This window comes from Monodelphis domestica, chromosome 4 (genome assembly GCF_027887165.1).
Source record: "Monodelphis domestica isolate mMonDom1 chromosome 4, mMonDom1.pri, whole genome shotgun sequence".
Classification (NCBI taxonomy): domain Eukaryota; kingdom Metazoa; phylum Chordata; class Mammalia; order Didelphimorphia; family Didelphidae; genus Monodelphis; species Monodelphis domestica.
Genome location: NC_077230.1, coordinates 9702511 through 9722886, shown reverse-complemented (window position 1 = coordinate 9722886; position 20376 = coordinate 9702511). Strand labels below are relative to the sequence as shown.

Below are 20376 nucleotides of genomic sequence, written 5' to 3'. Positions count from 1 at the left end.
CATGAAAGCCTAGAATATCTATTTATTCATTTATTTAGGATTTTTTTGCTGGAAAATATTTTTATTTTATTTTTATTATTCTTGTATTTATTTTGAATATTTTTTCCATGATTATATGATTCGTTTTTCCCTCCCCTCTTGGAATCGATGAATCATTGAACCTATTTCCATAGTATTACTTGCAATAGAGTGATCATTTAAAGCCCAAATGCCCAATCACATACCCATTGAACCATGTTTCAATCATATGTTTTTCTTCTGCGGTTCTACCCCCACAATTCTTTCTCTGGATGTGGAGAGCATCTTCCTCATAAGTCCCTCAGAATTGTCCTGGGTCACTGCATTGCTGCTAGTAGAGAAGCCCATTACACTGGATTGTGCCACCGTGTGGCGGTCTCTGTGTACACTGTTCTCCTGGTTCTGCTCATTTGGCTCTGTGTCAGTTCCTGGAGGTCTTGGGTTACTTCCGCCATTTCTAGTTGCCCCCCAGCTTGATTCCGCAGGGACTCGCTCACCCAGCGCTCATTCCCTACTCCCATGGTTTTTGTGCCTCTGTCCTCCAGGTGTCTCTCCTGAGCAGCACAGAAATAATTTCCTAGTAAACGTGATTTGGGGTTAGAAGAGGGCATTTATTTGGCTCTCTACTTGCTACATCTCGAGCTAAGGGCACCGTTAAATCCGTAAATTGCTTTATTCTTCAAGAAGTTTCCCAGCTCTGGCTGGTAGGAAATGAAGAGGCAGGTGGGGGAGGGAACAGCCCGGGAATTGGCAAACAGCCCATAAAAGCAGTTGTGAACATTCCCAGGCCTTGGGACCTGCGTGGAGAACAAGAGAAGCACGTCAATTCGCAAATATTGCAGGAACTACGGAACCCGAAACTTCGGGCGCAGGAAACCGGGTTACTCTCTAATCTGTGATTGGCTGATCACGCCCCCCCACGCCCCCAGCTCCCAGCAAATCGGCTTTCTTTCATTATCCTACCGGGACAATTGATCTGGGGAGGAGTTTGGACCCGATTCCTCCTTTTGCCTTCGGACTTCGGCGAGTCCGCGTTGGGGCGGAAGCTGTGGGGCTAACTCGAATCCCTACCTCTTCTCCTCTTCTTTTTGCTGCTGGCTTGAAGGAGACTTTTTTCCTTCCCGACAACTTTGGCCGGACTTCAACTCAAGTAAGTGTAACTGTTCCTACTTGGACGTCGCTCGCCTTCCTCTCCATTTGGGGTTCTGAGGGTGTCTCGGAACTTTCTAGCTCCGAGATGGATGGATGACTGAAAGGGTGGCCCACGGCCGGTAGGTAGTCCAGGTAGTGCCATATCGCCCAATATTGCATCATCTTCATCCCGGTGGATGTAGCTCTTGCCGAAGGTAAGTGGAAGCATGGCACTCCTGCAGGCGACCTGCATTCTCTTCTTCCCCTCCCCATCCCTTTGCTCGGCTTTTTGTTTGCTGCGAGTCCGGGACACATTATGGCAAGGATGCTGGCGAACGCTGAAACAATGTTTGGTTTTCCGTGCTTTCCTCGGCTAAAGTTTCCATTTCTTTAACCCAGTGACTGAGGGAGGGGCTGTTTTTAGTTGTGCACATGGTTGGAAGGGGCCAACATGTACAATTGTTTGCCCACGCTAAATAAGACGCTGGGGCGACCCTTCTGGGACAAGTTAGTTCTGAGAAAGTAGGCTGCTTGTGGGCAGAACTGTAGCTGAAGATCCCACGTGCGAGCCCTTTATCCCGTTCTTTGGGAAGGAACTAGTTAGAACGACGAGAAGCTGGATTTTTGGCCTCCCGGGAATTTATTGGCAGTGTGGTGTTTCCCATTTATAATTAAAATAATCGGATAAAGGAGGTTTCCTCTCGTCCAAGATTTCTCTTCCTGGCCACACAATTTAGTCGTTTTTCTCTAATTTTCCCCCATGGTTACACGATTCTCGTTGTCTCCCTCCCCTCTTCAGTTTAGTCTTTTTAGGATCCTTTGTTTGGAGACTTTGAAAGAAGAAATGAAGGCAATATTATGATGTTGGCTTTTATGGGGTTTTTAAGTTCCGAGAAAGACTCCGAAATTTGTTCTTTAGAAATCAAAAGTTGCCCCCTGGAGACTTGTGCCCCCCTGAAGAAGCCAAGAAAATGGGTTTGCTTGACTTCCCCGCCAACCCCACCACAATCTTCCTTCTGCTCCCCACTTATATTTTCAAATGTTTCATCGCTTTTTTCTTTTCTTTGCTGTATTCTTCATCTCTTCAAAGTAAAATCAAACAAAACATATCCATGCTTTTTGTTGGGAAAATGTATGTTTCTTTTTCCTTCATCTCTGTTATATCACTTTTGTGTCAATTGATTGAAAACTTAATTTGAGTTTTTTGACCTCATCTTGATTATTACATTGTTAGAATTTTTTAAGTCTTTCAGAGTTGTTTTCCTTCTAGTGTTGTGGTCTTTGTTTAAATTGTTCTCTTCTTTGGGATCATTTCATTTTGAGTCTTTTCATGCAAGCCTTTCCAGGTTCTTCTGGACCCATCCCTCAGGTCATTTCTTGAGGCACAATAATATTCCACTGCTTTCCTATACCATAATTGTTCAACTCCTCCTCAATTGATTGGCATCCATTTTGTTTCCAGTTACTTGCTGTAATAAATATGTATGTGTGTGTATATATATTTGCACCTACAGATCCTTTCCCTTTATTTTTTTTTATCTTTTTGTGGGTACCAGCCTAGCAGTGATGTACCTTGACTCAAAGAATATGCACAATTTAGTGCCTTTTGGGGTCTAGTTCTAAATTCTAGAATAGATGGACCAATTCCCAACTCTACTGGCAGTGTTCTTACCAACCTATGTAAAGTCACAGAGAAAGTGGCGAGTTTGTGTTGGAAATGTCAAATACCAAATAACACCACAAGAAATGAAGGGATGGCGTTTTCACAGGCAGGAGAAGACCTATTGACGTGGTCGGCATCAGACTGCTAAACTTGGGAAAGCAAAGTTCAGAATGAGGGAGAAGAAATGAGAATAATGGTAAAAGATAGAGCAGATAATGGAAATAAAATAAAAACAGGACATGGACAATCCCAAGAACTTCAACACAGACTCAGGAGTTTAACCAATACAAATTAAGGATCTCACCAAAGAGCTTAAGAAGGGATTGAATTGGTGAACCCTTGTTGGCCACATGGAAAGAAATGTTTGCCAAAGGCAACGCTGCATTAGAATACAAAGGCATTTGTGAAATCCTGTGAAGAAGGATGATGGCCAGTTGTGAGCGGTAGGATTTCATAAAGCATAGAGAAACAGTTATAGGTAAAATCCGTTCAAACAAAGCTTTGCCAGAAATTCGACTAAGTAGATTCATCTCAAGGGTATTAGAGGATAAAAATTGAAGGCAAACAAAGAAGAAAAATGTCAAAGAGTCATAAAAATCCTTATAATAAACTTTTCTTACTCAAGAACACGGGAAACCAGGGCAGCTAGGTGGCTTGGTGGAAAGAGCCAGGCCTGGGTTCAAATCTGGCCTAAGGTACTTCCTCCTGGCAAGTCACTTAACCCCCTTTACCCCTCATCCTCCTTCTAAGATAGAAAGTAAAAGTTTAAATTAAAAAAAATAAGTGAAACCATAGCACAGTCGTTGATGTGCACATAGTAGATGTAGAAATGAAACTAAAGAGAATCAAGATGGGAAATCAGCTAAATGTAACCAATTGTACATAAAGGAGATGTAAAGGGACACAATTGTGAGAATGATGAAGGACAAATTTAAAAGAAAAAATTTTCAAGACTTAAGAATTCTGATCAAAACAATTAACACATTTCCAGAGGACTTACGGTAAAGCATGTTCCCCATTTACTAAGGGAAGACATGAACTCACCATTCTGTCCCCCATCGTGGTGTTTCCTGCATGCTGTCCTCGCCTCTAATTGTTAGGATCCCCAACTTCCTTAAAAACAACTCAAAAATGTAAATTCCTATTTCCAGCTTTTCCTGATATTCCCATTAGCTTGGGGTTTACCTTAAATATACTTTGTAATTAACTCTGTGTATGCAGAATTCCCCTGATAGAATGTAAACCTCTTGAAGGCAGAGATTGTTTCATTTTGGTTTTGGATCTCTAATTCCTAGCACCATGCTTGGAACATAGTAGGTGCTTAACAGATGCTTGTGTGTTGATTAATGAATTATATCTTGGTCATCTTTCCAAGGCAGCTCTTTACTTGATGGCTGGGAGACCATAGACAAGTTATTTAACTTCCTAAAGCCTCAGTTTACCCATATATAGAGTGGATAACGATATTTGTCTTCCCTACCTTTCCATGTTGTTTTGATGAAAGTGTTTTACAACCTTAACACACAACATCAATGTGATATTATTTGTGCTTATTTCTCTGACCATCTGCTAAAAATAGAAGAAAGATATATCTTACATACGGTCTGTCTTTGTTCTGCTGATACCGTCGTTTGCAGATTTTTCTCTCTGTATCCAGTTCATGTACCTTTCTATCCTTTATCATTCCCTGATTCAGTCCCAGAAGCTACTCTCTGTGTCATCCTGAAGTTAGATAATTCCTCTTTTGAGGCTTTGCTTTCCTTATTTGGGTAACTGTGATGCAGGATGGTGGGTACTCAGTTTGTTTTCCAGGTGACTGGAAGGCAGACTGGCAGGGGAACCAAATTAAACATAATGGAAAAATGTTTAACAAAGTAAATAAAATATGATCTACTGTGGATAATGCTAATTTGTGGTTTTCTAAGTAAATATGTGGCCTTTAGGTTGAATTTGACACCACTGACATGTGTGTAATTAATTTCTCTACCCTAAAACTCCAATTCCCAGCATCCCATGTTCCTTCTCATGTTACGTGCTGACATAGAGAGGATATAAATTTGGTGTAGTCCCACCTCTCTCTCTCTCTCTCTTACTGTGATCCCATTTGGTGGAGGTGGTGTGAGATGAGTGGCAGGAGAATCTACTCACGGGGCCTTATATTTTGTTAGATAATTACCTTTTCATTCCTTTACTTCAAGTGATTATTAATAAACTTTATAAAACAGAATACTTGGAGTATTGGACATTAATTTAAATCCTACACATGACACTGCCCATTTGACTCATTTTCTACTTGAAAGCCTACAGAAAAAGTCATTTGTTGGCCAACAAAGAAATGCAGTACATGATTGGAGCACCAAGTAGCATGACCTCAAGCTACCAGCTAAGCAGTCAGTGCTCATCTGTTGGATTTCTTTTCTTTTTTCTTTACTTAAAATTTATTTATTTAATTAATTTAGACTATTTTCCCGTGGTTCCATGATCCATATTCTTTCCCTTCCCTTCTCCCTCTCCCCTCCCATGGCCAATGAGCAGTTCAATCTGTTGGATTTCTTAAAGACGATGGTATCACCACTGCTCATTAGAGAACACCAACCTCCAAGCTCTGAGACTTTTCCCACTCTCCCACTATTCACAGGTCAGTAGGCCTGGCAGTCTGGGCCTAGCACTGACTCACTGTTTCAGTGTTGATTTTGGAGCATGTGGAGGAAAAACAAACAATGAAATATTGTTCTTGTGAACCATCAGGTATTATTGTACTATGTAGGTCAAAGTGGCCCAGCTATTACTTGCTCACCACCCTCCACCACCTCTTTTGGAATCTCCTGAGGCCATGCCTCAAGTCAACAAAAACTCATTAAACACTTGCAATTTGCCAGGACTGTGCTTAGCACTGGGAATAAAAATACAAAGAAAAAAGAAGGAGATTTGACTCTGATTGGGGAAAGATAACTCAGAGAAGGAAGCTGGGAGGAGTGGAGAAGGAGGCACCTGCTTTGGGGCATGGTGGAGCAGCCAGATAAGTCAGAAGCAGAGACACTCCAGAGGAGTGAGAGGGAGAGCATGATTAGCTTAGGCACTTCCTGGAAAAATGGAAATTCTGGGAGGAACTCATCAACTGGAGGAAGGGACCAAAGGACTGAGAGATCTTCCAGGGTAAGAAAGCTAGAGGGGAATAAACATCTTCTAGGATGAGAAAACTACTGGGTAATGATAAAGAAAGAATCTAGTCAGGAGTGGGAACATAACTGGCCTCAATACTTCTTTAAAATTCAGGTTTTCCTAGGAGGCAGCTGGGTGCCTCAGTGGATTGAGAGCCAGGCCTAGAGACGGGACGTCCTGGGTTCAAATCTGGCCTCAGACACTTCCCAGCTGTGTGACCCTGGGCAAGTCACTTGACCCCCATTGGCTAACCCTTACCGCTCTTCTGAAGTAGAACGAATACACAGTATTGATTCCAAGATGGAAGGGAAGGGAAGGAAGGAAAGAAGGAAGGAAGGAAGGAAGGAAGGAAGGAAGGAAGGAAGGAAGGAAGGAAGGAAGGAAGAAAGAAAGAAAGAAAGAAAGAAAGAAAGAAAGAAAGATAGAAAGATAGAAAGATAGAAAGATAGATAGAAAGATAGAAAGATAGATAGAAAGATAGATAGAAAGATAGATAGATAGATGCAGATTTTCACAGGAATTTAACCAATCAAGGCAGGACCTCCTTAGCATATAAACTTTTTGGTCACTACTCTTCTATGCCCTTTCTCTTTTCTCTCGTTCTCTCTCTCTCTCTCTCTCTCTCTCTCTCTCTCTCTCTCTCTCATTCCCCCCCCCCTCTTTTATTATCATTGGAAGCTAGAGATTTACCTTGTGACATCTCGTTATAACAATTAGCTCACTTTTTAGTCTTGGCTCCATATACTGGTTCCATGTCTTAACTCATTTACAAAATTCATATCAGATAAAATTTTATTTTTATATTATTTATATATTAAAAATGAGATAAAATGTATTAATAATATTGTATTGCATTAATAATATTACATGGATAAAATAAGAATTAAAAAGTAAGGGAGAAAGGATAGGATTGATACAAAACGTAGAGATTTCCCATGGTAGAGTCCCAATATCAGGACAGAAGTTTAGCTAGCAAGGCGGGGGGTAAAGGGAAGGGATAAGGGAATCAAGAAGTAGGAGGGCATAATTAGGGGATAAGGAAAGACTTTGGGGAAAGGTACATAAAATAAGAATTAAAAGGTAAGGGAGAAAGGATAGGATTTTTTGTGTGTATTTTGTTTTTTTCCTGAGTTCTATGTCTTTATTTCAGTTCTTAGAGTCCAGAGTTGAATGTACTCCTGGGTCCCCAGCTCAAGTCCCAGTCTGTGATTGCCCTCAAGTACTCCATCCAGAGCCCACAGACAGTTCTGCTACTGCAGCTTCAATAGCCAATCCACCTTCTCCTGTGACAACAACCAGGGATTCTACTTTCCTGAAATGACCTTAGCTAACTGGGCTCCAGTCCCTCTTCAAACAGATTCTCCTCTCCAACTGCTGCCACATCAGACAGAACAGGTGTCCAGAACTAGTTTTTCTGGCCTCCAAAGTCCTTTCTTTGTTAGCAATGAGGCTCGAGTCCCTGCCCTTAGGGCCCGGTGTTGGCTGACTCTGAGATGTCCACTCCTTCAAATCCCCGGCCAAGGGATGCTAGATCTGAGGCTGGAGCAAACACAGCTGTTCCCAGGGTCCTCCATCTGCAGATCAGATTCCAGAGGTATCCTCCAGCTCAGCTGACAAAGTGAGGTTGCCAAGCTTGCCCTCCAAGGCCGCTTTATAGATTCCCTTTGTTTGCTCTGTTCCTGCTCCCAGGACTTACAGAGGTGAGTCTAAGGCCAAGGAAGTAAAAAATCTTCCTTTCTAATTTTCATTGGCTGTTCGGCTTCACCAAGGACTCCTGTCTTTTTTGCCCCTTTTAATGTTAATTTTATGGAGTTATTTTTTGGTTGTTTGTGGTTGGTTTTAGAAGGGTAAGAAAGCTTCACATCTTACTCTGTCATCTTCCCACAATTCATCTTCTTTTCTTTGTTTTGACACAGACCTACTCCTTCTGGTGGACCATTTCTTTTTCACCATATGGACATGACCATGAATTTTTATATGAAGTAAATTAGCATAAAGGAAAGAGCTTCTATAAAAGAGATAAGAAAATTAATTCTGTTTGTCAGACTTAAGAAGAGGAGTTTGGAGCAAGAGAAGACCTTTTGGAGCTTCCCTCAGCCCTTGACTAAGCAACTTTAAACCAGCATTAACCAACTAAACTTATGTCTGAGTTCTTTATTCCAGTATTCCTGCAGGGATCCAGAAGTCCACTGTGTTTTCTTCCCTTTCTATAGTAGTTCAGCTCTTCTTTGTCTGACTACCCATTGTCCCCTTGCCTATTACTTCTTCTCTAGTCAGCCAATCAAGTTTCAGGTATGGACTGATGCTACTGCCGTTGCTGTTAGTGTGCCTCTATATTCCTCTGATCTACAAATGCCAAAATGCTAGTCATTTCTCAAACTCTTCCTGCACTCTTTAGCTTTAAAATTGAATAAATCGCTGTTGGTTTTTCTTAGTGGTTCATATTTAGGAAATCTGTTGTCCGTGGAATTTTCACCAGCCACACCGTTTATTAAAAACACGGTAAAATGAAGAGCTAGAGTGGAACTGGCAAAGTAAGGCTAGTGAAGAGTTTGCTTTGTTTGATAGTCTTCTCCAGAACTATGGGTAAGATCAGGGGAAGGTTGTGTGCTATTTGTGTTGCCAAGACTGGGGCAACCAGAAAGGAAGCTGGAAAGGAGCAGAGTGGAACCAGCAGCCTGGCCTGATCTCCCCAGGGCTAAGCTTCCACGACACTGCCGTGCTAGTAGCCTCCCTCACCACTGCAGTGCCTTGAACCCTTATTCAGGGCCTTCATTTATGCCCTGCTGCTTTCTATATAAGCATTGGCATTTACGCCAACCAGCAGTCACCTCACACCACTGGCGAGGATTACAATTCTCTTCAAGGGCAAAAGAAAAGGAGCCTCCAGGAGGGTTTGTATACCCGAACAGAGCTTTCCTTTCCTTATGCCTCACGGGTCACTTTTCTCCCTCAGAAGTTACTAGAGGGGGCACCTAAATGGATCACCAGTTACAAATAAATATGGTACCCGTAATAAGAGCTTTTGGAGATCAGACGTGTGGGGGAAACTGCCTTTGTGGGCACGTCCCTATGAGGTATCCAGTTTGCTAGCATCAGTTCTGTACTATACTTCAACTGGAAGGAAGATTGTGGAATTGATTGGTAAATATTTTTTAATTCTTCTGAAGGAAAAGAACAGATGATAATTGCCTTTTTTTTTTAATCCATAACTTCTGTCTTAGAATCAATTCTGTGTATTGCTTCTAAGGCAGGAGAGAGGTAAGGGCTAGGCAATGGGGGTCAAGTGACCTGCTCAGTCACACAGCTAGGAAGTGTCTGAGGGCAGATTTGAACCCAGAACCTCCCGTCTCTAGGCCTGGCTCTCAATCCACTGACCAATTAGCTGCCCTGATCATTGACTTTGTAAAGAAAACACCTGGGACCTAGAAATTCTATTGCTGGGCATCTTCACCCAGGATGTCAAAGACTTAAAGAAGAGATTCCACATAGTGGCGCATTCATAACTGCACTTTTGTAGTCGTGAAGAATGTGAAACAGGAAGTGACCTAATGATTGAGGAATGACTGAACACATTTTGGAATGTTAACATGGAATTGTGCTATCAGTGATGAGGAATAAGAAAAATTATAAACAGAGGAAGGTCTATAAACTAAACCAGAAAAATAAAACAGAGATAACGAATGACAAGAACATCAACAAAAGAACACTAGAATGAACCCCAACTTTTGAGTTATGATGAATATTTGCCCAGAAGAGAGAAGGAGAGTTAGGAGAGAATATTTCCTAGGTAGTTGTTGCTTGTGATTCATTTTGCTTAACGGGTTTTCTTTGTTCTAAGGGAAGGCGGGCTGGGAATGCAGAAGGTGGAAAAAGGAATATACAGATATTAAAATAAATAATATAATATAAAATAATTAAAATAATGTCAAAAATAAGGGGCATTGCTAAAACTTTTCAAAGTACAAATAATTTATTTTCAGTGGAATGAATCTTAAACGGCATACTTGCTGCTTCTCCTTTTTGCCTTTAGCTTATTTATAGCATGCCTCACGAGTTTCCCCAGATTGAGAGAGAAAACGGCGTTTGCCCTCATCTCTCTAGCAACAGCATGGAGAATGTGGCCAAAGAGACATCCTCTAACTGTGGAAATAAGGTGGAGAAGGAGCGAAAGTGGATCCGGCCTGACAACCCCAGCAAGTGTACTTGGCAGCTAGGCAAGTCTCTTTCAGAATCTCCTCATCATCACGTCTCCTGGTAAGTGCTTTCTTTTTGAAAACTCTCCAAAGTGAGCCGTGCCACCATTTTAGTCCATAGCCATAGCTCAGAGGCTACGAGCAGCATCAAGTTGAGTCAACAAGCATTATGAAGGCTCTTACTTAGCACATGTGCTGTTCCATCCTCAGGGTTGGGAATGCTCATTCAAGCAAACAAACTAAAAAAAGGTCATGTCCCAAAGGAAAATGTTTAAAAAATGTCAACATAATTTTTAGCTAAGGTTAGGATTTTCTTCACATAGAAGAAGAAAGAAAGAAATGGTTTCTTTTAAAGAACTTGTTTGTTAATGATAAATGAGTTGCCAACTTGTCTTCTCCATATTTGTAAAATTTTATTATAAGATATAACTTTACAAAATAAGTGTACTTTGCTGACCCCTGCTCTAGGATAAAAAGCATTATGGTCATGGTGGGGGAAGAAGGCCGGAGTGTCAAGAGAGTTCCCTCCAAATACCTCCTGTTCCCTAAACATTTGTGCTCTGACCAGAAATGCAAATCAAATCAATGTCCAGAGAAATAAAAATTGTTGTGATTCAGTGAGTGATCATGAAGCAATTAAGAGAAAAGAGGCGTGCGTGCGTGCATGCGTCTGTATTTGTATTTGGGGATGAAAGGCTTTAGAAGTTAGGGCATGTAGATCTTAAAAACTACTCAGACTGTACCTTAGAAGATTTGGTTTAGCTATTCCCTTATTGTAACAATGGAGATACTTGGTCTAACAAGAATCAGGAATGCATTGGGAACTTTTAAAATTACACCACCCTAATTAGACATACTTTAGGGGAAGATAAAAGTTGTAAACTCCTGATTGAACAATGAAGTACTTAACTCATACTTTATAGTGAAGCTAGAACCTTAAGCTAGGTCTATTTTTAGATCTAATACAAAAAGGTGTTAAGTACCTGTAAAGGTTAAATTAGTACCTAAAAAGGTCAAGTAACTTACAAAAGGCAAGCTTAACAAAGAGGTGTGAAGTACTCTGAAGATATAATCTAACCAGAGAAGGTAAGAACCAAAGAAGGTGAGTACTAAGAATGGGCAGTCCTGGAAAAAAGTGTCTACTGTGATTGGTAGATGTGAAAATTTAGGGGAGGTGACATAAGAGGAAATTTCTTTAAAAGGAAGGGGTAAAAAGTCAGGAGGCAATTGATTTCAGAATTAAGTTAGATTCTGAACTGAGTTCAGAAAATTGAGTTGAGTGGAGGACTGGAACCCAACTTGGAGATGGTCTCGTGGTGAGTAATAAGACTGACTCCTCTTTCCCTTAGGCTCAGGGAGGCCACTTTGGCCTAGGCCTTTAACTACTGCTTGGCTCAGCCTGAGCCAGAGCAGTTTAAATTAATTCCTCTCTCTCTCTCTCTCTCTCTCTCTCTCTCTCTCTCTCTCTCTCTCTCTCTCTCTCTCTCTCTCTCTCTCCCCCCTTCCCTTAATTCCTTCTCTCTTTATTAATTAAATCTCCATAAATCCCCAGCTGACTTGGGTATTTTCATATTTGGGAATTTCCCATGGTGACCACTTATTTAGATTTTAAGTCAAAACACTAAAAATTATCCTTACAGGTATGACTAAAAAGGAGGAAGAGGAAGATATGATAATAGAATGTGGGGTTGAAAGACCTTGTTTTTAGTTCCTGTTAATCACGTACCAGCCATGTGACCTTAGATAAAGAACTTCATTTCAGGATCAAGAATCCCCTCTATAATATTCCCCCAATTATTGAGCTTTCTCTTGACTTTCTACATCCACAGTTAGGGTGTACAATGTGGCAAACGAGGCAACAAGAGACTGACAAGGAGCAAACAGACAGGCAGGAGAGCAAGAGAGATCATGGAAGTTCATTGTTTCAGATTCTGCAGAGATTCTCAAAGCTGAGTTAGAGACAATTGTTTGGGAAGAGGACTAAGGGATAAAAGGATTGGAGGAAGCAATAAATTGGGGGGGGAAATTTTTTATAACAATTTTATAACCTCTGACAAGGGTCTCATTTCTCAAATTTTATAAGGTGCTAAATCAATTGTATAAAAAATCAAGCCATTCCCCAACTGGCTTTGGGAGGAGGGAGGGAAGAGCTGGGAAGGGAAAGAAAATGAACTATGTAAACATGGAAACATATTTCAAAATAAAAAATGCTTTTAAAAAAAGAATTTGAGGTCCCAGGGAAGATCAAGACTATAGAGTCAGAAGTTTTAAAGCATAGGAAGAAATTAGGATAGAGATATTATGGTCAAGGGACATGAATAGGCAGTTTTCAGATAAAGAAATCAAACTATCAATAAACACATAAAAAAGTGCTCTAAATTTCTCGGAATTAGAGAAATGAAAATCAAAACAACTCTGAAGTACCACCTGATGCCTAGCAGATTGGCCAATATGACAGTAAAGAAAAGTGATAAATGTTGGAGGGGATGTGGTAAAATTGGGACACTAATACATTGCTGGTGGAGTTGTGAATTGAAACCATTCTGGAAGGCATTTTGGAATTATGTGCAAAGGACACTAAAAGAATGCCTGCCCTTTGATCCAGCCATAGCACTGCTGGGTTTGTACCCCAAAGAGATAATAAGGAAAAAGACATGTACAAGAATATTCATAGCTGCGCTCTTTGTGGTGGCAAAAAATTGGAAAATGAGGGGATGCCCTTCAATTGGGGAATGGCTGAACACATCATGGTGTCTGCTGGGGATGGAATACTATTGTGCTGTAAGGATTGATAATCTGGAGGATTTCTATATGAACTGGGAGAACCTCAAAGGACAAAGTGAAATGAGTAGAGGGAGAGGAACATTGTACACAGAAAGTAAAACATTGTAGAACAATCCAGTGTAATGGACTTTGCTACTAGTAGCAATGCAACAAGCCAGGCCATTCCTGAAGGACTTATGGAGAAGAATGTTATCCACATTGAGAGAAAGAACTGTGGGAGCAGAAATGCAAAAACAAAACCTATGACATCACTTACCACGTGTATACATGGGTATGTGATTTGAGGTTTAGGCTTTAAAAAAATCACTCGACGGCAACCATGAATAATATGGAAATAGATATAAAATGACACCATTTGTACAGCCCAGTGGAATTGCTTGTTGGCTCTGAAAGGGGGGAGGGAAAGAAAATGAATCATGGAAACATGGAAAAATATTTCAAAATAAAAAATGCTCATTAAAGAAAAGGATTTGAGGTCCCAGGGAAGAGCCAAGACTAGGGTCAGAAGTTTTAAAGCATAGGAAGAAATTAAATGATAAAGATTATGATCTAATAGAAAAGATTTCAGTCAATCAACAAGTAATCATTAAATCTTTACTATGTGATCGGCACTATCCTACAATGTGCTAGAAATACACAGAAAAGCTATTTTCGCTAGATCCAGTGGGCTCTTTTTTCTTTTTCCTGATTATTTGCACAAATTGGTCTTTTCAGGACAAAGACACCTAAAATCATTCCTGATATTTTGAAGAAAATTGGGGATACGCCAATGGTCAGAATCAATAAGATTGGGAAGAACTTTGGACTGAAATGTGAACTTTGTAAGTATCTAAACATTTTAAGAGGTGTTGAAAACTTATTATGGTCTAGGAATATTCCATACAAGCAGTGTCTTTGTAATGGTTTTTAAATGTTATAACCAAATCTTCATGGTACAGACAAAACCTTGGAATCGAATTTGACACTCTTGAATAAAATAGACATTTTCCTAGACAAAGTAGAACAGAAGAAAACTGCATATGAAACCACAAATCTCACTATATAGTCTGGTTTCCCTTTTAATTACATAATAATTTTAATATGTAACATTCAAAGCTGCCCTGCTTCAACAAGCCTTTATTAAGTGCCTACTGTGTGCCACACACTTTTTTTTCTTTTTTCTTTTTTAATCTTACTTTCTTTCTTAGAATAGATACTAGGGATTGGTTCCAAGGCAGAAAAGTTGTAAGGGCTGGGCAATTGAGTTTAAGTGACTTGCCCAGAGTCACACATCTAGGAAATGTCTTGAGTCCAGATTTGAACCCGGGACCTCCTATTTCTAGATCTGGTTTTCAATCCACTGGACCATGTACATCCCTCAGATACTTTCTGATGTGCGGAGAGTACAAGTACAAAAATGAAATGGTTTCTGATTAGAAGGAACTTATGTTCTCTTGGATTTAAAAAAATTGGTTCAAAGAAAACCAAAAAAAAATCCAAATTAGTTTCTGGCGAGAGACTATTAGCCCAAGTCCTATCACAATAGACTTCTTTCAGGAAGTGACTCTTGAGTTTGAGCTTTGGAGAAAGCTTGGAGTTCTGTTGTGCCCATGGAACCACAAGAAAGCCAGTATGGCTAGTCCATGAAATTAGTGTAAACATTTGTTAAACACCTATTATATGCTTAGCACATAGTAGGTGTTTAATAAATAAAACAAAAAGAGTAGAAAAGTTGAAGACAGAGATCTAGGTAATGAAGGGCTTTGGATGCCAAAATAGAACATTTTATACTTGATCCTGAAAGTAACAGGGAGCCACTGGAGTTTAGTTCATTAGGGGGATGTCATGATTGGGTCTATGCTTTAGGAAAATCACCTTAGTCGTTGAATAGAGGAAGGATTGTAATGGAGAGAGACTTAAGATAGGCAGGCCTACCCACAAATGACAGCAGTAGTCCAGGCATAAGGTGAGGAGAGCTTGCACCAGGATAGTGACAGTGTCAGTGTCACTTTGCAAAAGTGAAGTCAACAGGCGATTGTGACAGCTTGGATGTGGAGATGAAGAGTGAGAGACGGTGAAAAGGTGAGAATGACATCTAGGATGTGAAGTCTGGAAAGGGTTTAGGGGGAAAGTTAATGAATTCAGTTTTGGACATTTTGAGTTTAATCTAGGAGACATCCAGCCTGAGATGTCTGAAAGGCTGTAAGACTGGAGATCAGCTGGAAGTTTAGGACAGGGAAGGTAGATTTGAGAATCATTCACGTAGAGATGATAATTAAATCCATGGCAGCTGATAAGATTACCAAGTAAAGTACAGAGAGAGGAGAAAAGAGGGTCAAGGATGTTGATTAGAGGGCATACCCTGGATGAAGATAGCAAGGGATACTTAGAAGGAGTGATTAGATAGGTAGGAGAGTAGAAGAGACTGATGTTCTGGGCATCTAGAAAGAAGTGTTTTGTTTTTTAATTTAGAATATTTTTCCATGCCTAAATGATGCATGTTCTTTCCTTCTCCTCCTCCGTCCCCCCTCCCGTTGCCAATGTGCAATTCCCCTGGGTTTTACATGTGTCATTGGTCAAGACCTATTTCCATATTGTTGGTGTTTGCACTAGGATGATCATTTAGAGTCAACATCCCCAGTCATATCCCCATCGAACCATGTGATCAAGGAAATGTTTTTCTTCTGTGTTTCTACTCCCACAGTAGAGAGAATAGTGTTAAGGAGAGAAGGATGATCAGTAGTGTCACAAGCTGTAGAGGTCAAGAAGCAGATGGCTTGAGAAAAGGCCATTAGATTTGGCAGTTGATCACTGGTAACTCGGGAGAGAGCAGTTGGGGTGGAATGATGAAAAGCCAAATCATTGGGGGTTAGAAAAGAGTGAGAGAAGAGAAAGTGAAGGTACCTATTGTAGATGCCCTTCTTAAAGAGTTTAAATCTCTTGTTAATTCATTATCCCACTCCACAGAGGTTCTCCTAAACCTTTTCATCCTTCCTCAAACGTCTCATGGTTTCCTCACCTTCTCTGCTGAGAATCTTGCCTTCAGATTTTAAAGGAAAAAAATGAGGCCATTTTCTGTGAGCTTCATTTCACATCAGTCAGTTAGTTTCTACCACTAGCTCCTCCTTCACCTCATATAAAGAGATGATCTTACTCTTTACCAAAGCAAGCCCTTCTATCTGCATAAGTGCTCATTTTGTAGGGGCACTTAAGTGGCTCATTTAACAGAGATGGGAGGTCCTGAGTTCAAATCTCACCTCAGACACTTCCTAGCTGAGGAGTCCCAGGCAAGTCACTTAGCTCCAGATGCCTAGCCCTTATTGCTCTACTGCCTTTCAATTCCAAGCAGAAGATAAAGGGTTTCTTGGTTGTTGTTTTTAATTAATTAATTAATTTCGAATATTTTTCCACGGTTATATGATTCATGTTCTTTACCTCCCCCCTCCCAGAGCTGACAAGCGATTCCACTGGGTTATACATGTAAGGAGATAAGAGTTTTTCTAAAAAGTGATTACATTGTGAAATGTTCAATAAACCTGGACAGGTTTATAGAGCCTGGTATAAAGGCTTTAAATGCCAAACAAGTTTGTAGTTCATCCCAGAGGTGAGCTTCTTGAGCAGGGGAATGACATGGTCAGAGAAGTAGGAAGAAAGCCAGAAGAGTGTAGTCATGAAAATCCGGAAGAAAAAAAAAGGTATCTAGGAAAAGAAGATGGCCATAATAGCCATTTGCATTGTCTTTTGTAATAATTAAAATTATGAGACTGCTAGTAGCTTTATAACTTTATGAAATCAAAGTAGTAGTAGTAAAGAGAGGGAAAGGTAGGAACAGGTAGAGAGGTACTTAGCTTACTAATCTATTGGTCTCCATGATGGATTGAAGCTAATCTCTGACAAGGGTTTCTTCAGCCTCCACACTCCAGCCAAAAGACCCCCACAGACTCCTGGGTCTCCCCTTATAAGCTGTTTTCTCAACCCACTAGCTCTCACATGTCACATCTCAGGAACCAACCATAGTTTCTTAATTTTCCTGGGCCACCCAGGGGGACAGTGCCTGTGGAATCAGTTTCTTGTCTCGTTGGCTTCTTGGTTCTTTAACTTCCTTTCTATGAGGGCTTATCTATACCTGAATTTACTCAGTGGTCTTTGACCGAGAGAGAAATTCTCTTTCAACACTTTATTTTTGCTTTCTCTAGCATTTGACTCTGTTGATTACCTCCTTAATCTCTGGGTCCCTTTATCCTTATTAATATAATAAAGAAGTCAGTGGTCTCTTCTGCAGTAAATGTGTGATTGTTAGACAGAATGAAGCGATTAAATCCTTATGTTCTCATCAACCATCATAATAATTTTCAAATGATAGAAAATGTAACTAGATGTAATTAAAGAAGACCTGAGTGTAAAATCTTGAGAGTGGATGCTTGGCAGTAATCTCCCAAAGTAGTTTGGACCCTTTGGTGGTTGGCATTCAGAATTGAACTTGGCAGAACTGAAAATTCTGAAGGAAACAGGCTGACCTGATTCAAATCAAAACCCCCTCATCTGTGATTCCCCTGCTCTACTTTCCCAGTGGCAAAGTGTGAATTCTTCAATGCTGGAGGGAGTGTGAAGGATCGGATAAGCTTGAGAATGGTGGAGGATGCAGAAAGAGCAGGCATTTTGAAACCTGGAGATACAATCATCGAGCCAACTTCTGGAAATACTGGTTAGTTTTATTAACTCTTTCCTAGCTCTACTGACCCCCACCCCCCAGTAGAACTTTCCCTTGAACAAAATCGGCAACAATTGAACAACATCCACACGTTATTAACTATTTTTGACAGCATATGAGACATTCCATATCCATGCCAAGAGAAGGCCTGCTTCACTAGCCTTTTGAAGTCATGGTTGTCTCTGATCTTGATCAGAGTTCTGTTGGCTTTCTGCCTTGCTTGGTTTCTTTTAAAAAATTAAATGTTGTGATTTAAAAAAAATAAATAAACAATTTGCCTTCAGTAGGATTTTAGCTACTAAGTCAGTGGGAAAGCATAGACAATAAGCTTTGTGTACTGTTTCCCCCTATATTCATTGACAGTTCAAGTCTTCTGTTTCCTTCAAGGCTTCCTCAAGATTCTCAAGATGTCTTCTCTGGCAAGACCAACCTTACTGTGATCTTCCTCTTATATGGCTTCTCCTTTGCTGATATTTATATAGTTTGACAACATTACCATGCACTAGATTGCATATTGTCTTGGTCTTGCTTCCTAATTCTGGTCAGCTAAATCTTTAGCTCTTTGAAGGTCAGATTACATCTTTTTTTTCCCTGCACCTTGGTTGGTGACTACAGTATTAAATGTGTAATAAATACTTATCAAATTGGACGTAAGTTTTTTAATGCTCTCCACTCAAGTGGTTTCTCTACTCTGGGCAATTCATTAATGTTTTTAATTTGTCTCAGCCTTTTATTGGCTTGGAACTAGGGGATCAAATGAGATATATTTTGAAATTCCAAAATATCTATGTTCTTTGAAGTATTTCCATTGTATACTTTTTTGGACTTGTCATTTTGGAAAGGCTTTAAACTCCCCAGGAGGGATAGTATAGTCTTCTCAATAGCTTATAGGTTCTTGCCAATGTTGTGTCATTCCTAAAGAATGGTTACATAATCTATCGAGTAGCCCCCTCTTTAAACTCCTTTTTTTTGCATGTTTATCTTATAGGAATTGGGCTGGCTCTGGCTGCAGCAGTGAAAGGGTATCGTTGCATCATTGTGATGCCAGAGAAAATGAGTATGGAAAAGGTAGGTGTGCCCAAACCTATTCAGACTTATTGCTTAGGCAATAGCAAATAAATCTTTGTGAAAATCATATTTCCTAACTTTGAACAGCACTCATCTAAATACTTTCCAAAGTATAATCTTTTTGTATAGAATAATCAATTTATCCAGACTGTTTTTATTTTTTGATCATGACTTTAATGTAGTCCCATAATTATTAAATTGTCTCTCCTGGGTCTAATTTCCAGGTCAGTTTTTTCAATGAATTATTTCATATTTTCCTTTCCTTTTTTAATCTTTTGGTTTGGTTTGATTTTTTCTTAATGTCTCAGGAAATCATTTGCTTCAATTTGCCCAATTCTAGTTTTTAAAGAATTTATTTCTCCTTGAACTTTTGATCCTCCTTTTAGTCCATTCTGTTTTTCATGGAACTCTTTTCTTCATTGGACTTTTTTGCCTCTTTTTCCAGTTGATCAATTTTGCTTTTTAAACTGTTATTTTCTTTTTACATTACTTTCATTTCTTTTTCCCATTTTTCTTCCACTTGCCTTATTTGATTTTTAAATCCCTTTTTGAGTTCTTCTTGTCCCTCAGACCAATTTCCATTTTTCTTTGAAGTTTTGTATGTGGTTGCTTCAGTCTCACCATTCTCTATTGATTCTGTTCTTTGTTCTTTGTCTCCATGAAACTTTTCTATGGTTAGATGTTTCTTTTGCTATTTGCTCATTTTCCCAGCTTTTTTTTTTTTGGACTATGCACCAAGAGTTCTAAAAGTTGCTGATTCTGTCTCCTCTGTTGATGGCTTGTAGGAGCTATTTTGCTAATAGCTTCATCACAATGTAGGCTTGAAAGGGCCAAAAAGCTATTGACTTACAAGCCTCACTGTGGTCTGGTGCCAGGGTCTGGGACTTCAAGGGGTGGATGTGGGTTCTCTGTTGTTGGTGTAAGCAGGGTCCTGGGATCTCGAAGTTGGCCTAGGCCCAGGCTCTGAACCTGGCACAATAGGTGGGGGGTGGTCAGCCTGCATTTCTCTATGTGTAATTTTGCTTCCAGTTCTCCCGTATCCGGTGACAATCAACTCTAACTCTGCCTACCTTTAAAGTTGTAATCAACAAGAGAGCCCTCTCACTCCATCTTGCTGTTGTTTTTTGACTCCCATTGTTTTGAGGCACTTTAAAAAGATTGGTTTGGAAGGATTGTCAGAGTGGTTTCAGCTTTTGCTGCTATTAAGCCACCATCTTGACTCCATCCCCCAGACTACTTTTAATGCCAATGTACTCTTTAATTTAGGTGGATGTCCTGAGAGCACTGGGAGCTGAAATTGTGAGAACTCCAACAAATGCCAGGTTTGATTCCCCTGAGTCTCATGTAGGAGTGGCATGGCGACTGAAAAATGAGATTCCCAATTCTCACATTTTAGACCAGGTAAAATCTGGCTATACTCCTGGAGCTAAAGAAGGCTGTGCAAGTGGACCTTGATTTGTCTATTTGATTTCTGAGGTCACATTGACTCTTAGGATAGGAAGGTTTTTCCTGTTGTGTTCTTAGCAAATAAGGGGAGGTATGAGTATCTCTTAGGTCTCTTAGTTTTTTTTCAAGAGTTGGTCTTCCAGTATTGGCAAGCATAGTATTTTGATTATAGTAGACTTATATTAAATAATCAGTGATTGATTTCTGTCTGGCTCTCA

General features: G+C 40.0%; 1 protein-coding gene across 2 annotated transcripts in view; it reads left to right on the top strand.

Moving 5' to 3' along the window:
• Positions 1–364: 364 nt before the first annotated feature.
• CBS (cystathionine beta-synthase) overlaps positions 365–20376 on the top strand; it is a 50649-nt gene continuing 30637 nt past the window's right edge. Inside the window, exons 1-6 of one of the 2 annotated variants that reach the window (XM_007493199.3) lie at positions 365–1168; positions 10008–10231; positions 13669–13775; positions 17504–17638; positions 18633–18712; positions 19979–20113. In XM_007493199.3, the coding sequence (XP_007493261.1) occupies positions 10020–10231; positions 13669–13775; positions 17504–17638; positions 18633–18712; positions 19979–20113 (669 nt within the window). In that variant the 5' untranslated portion in view covers positions 365–1168; positions 10008–10019. The remainder of the gene's footprint in view (positions 1169–10007; positions 10232–13668; positions 13776–17503; positions 17639–18632; positions 18713–19978; positions 20114–20376) is intronic. The other variant, XM_001375621.5, reaches the window with a different exon arrangement.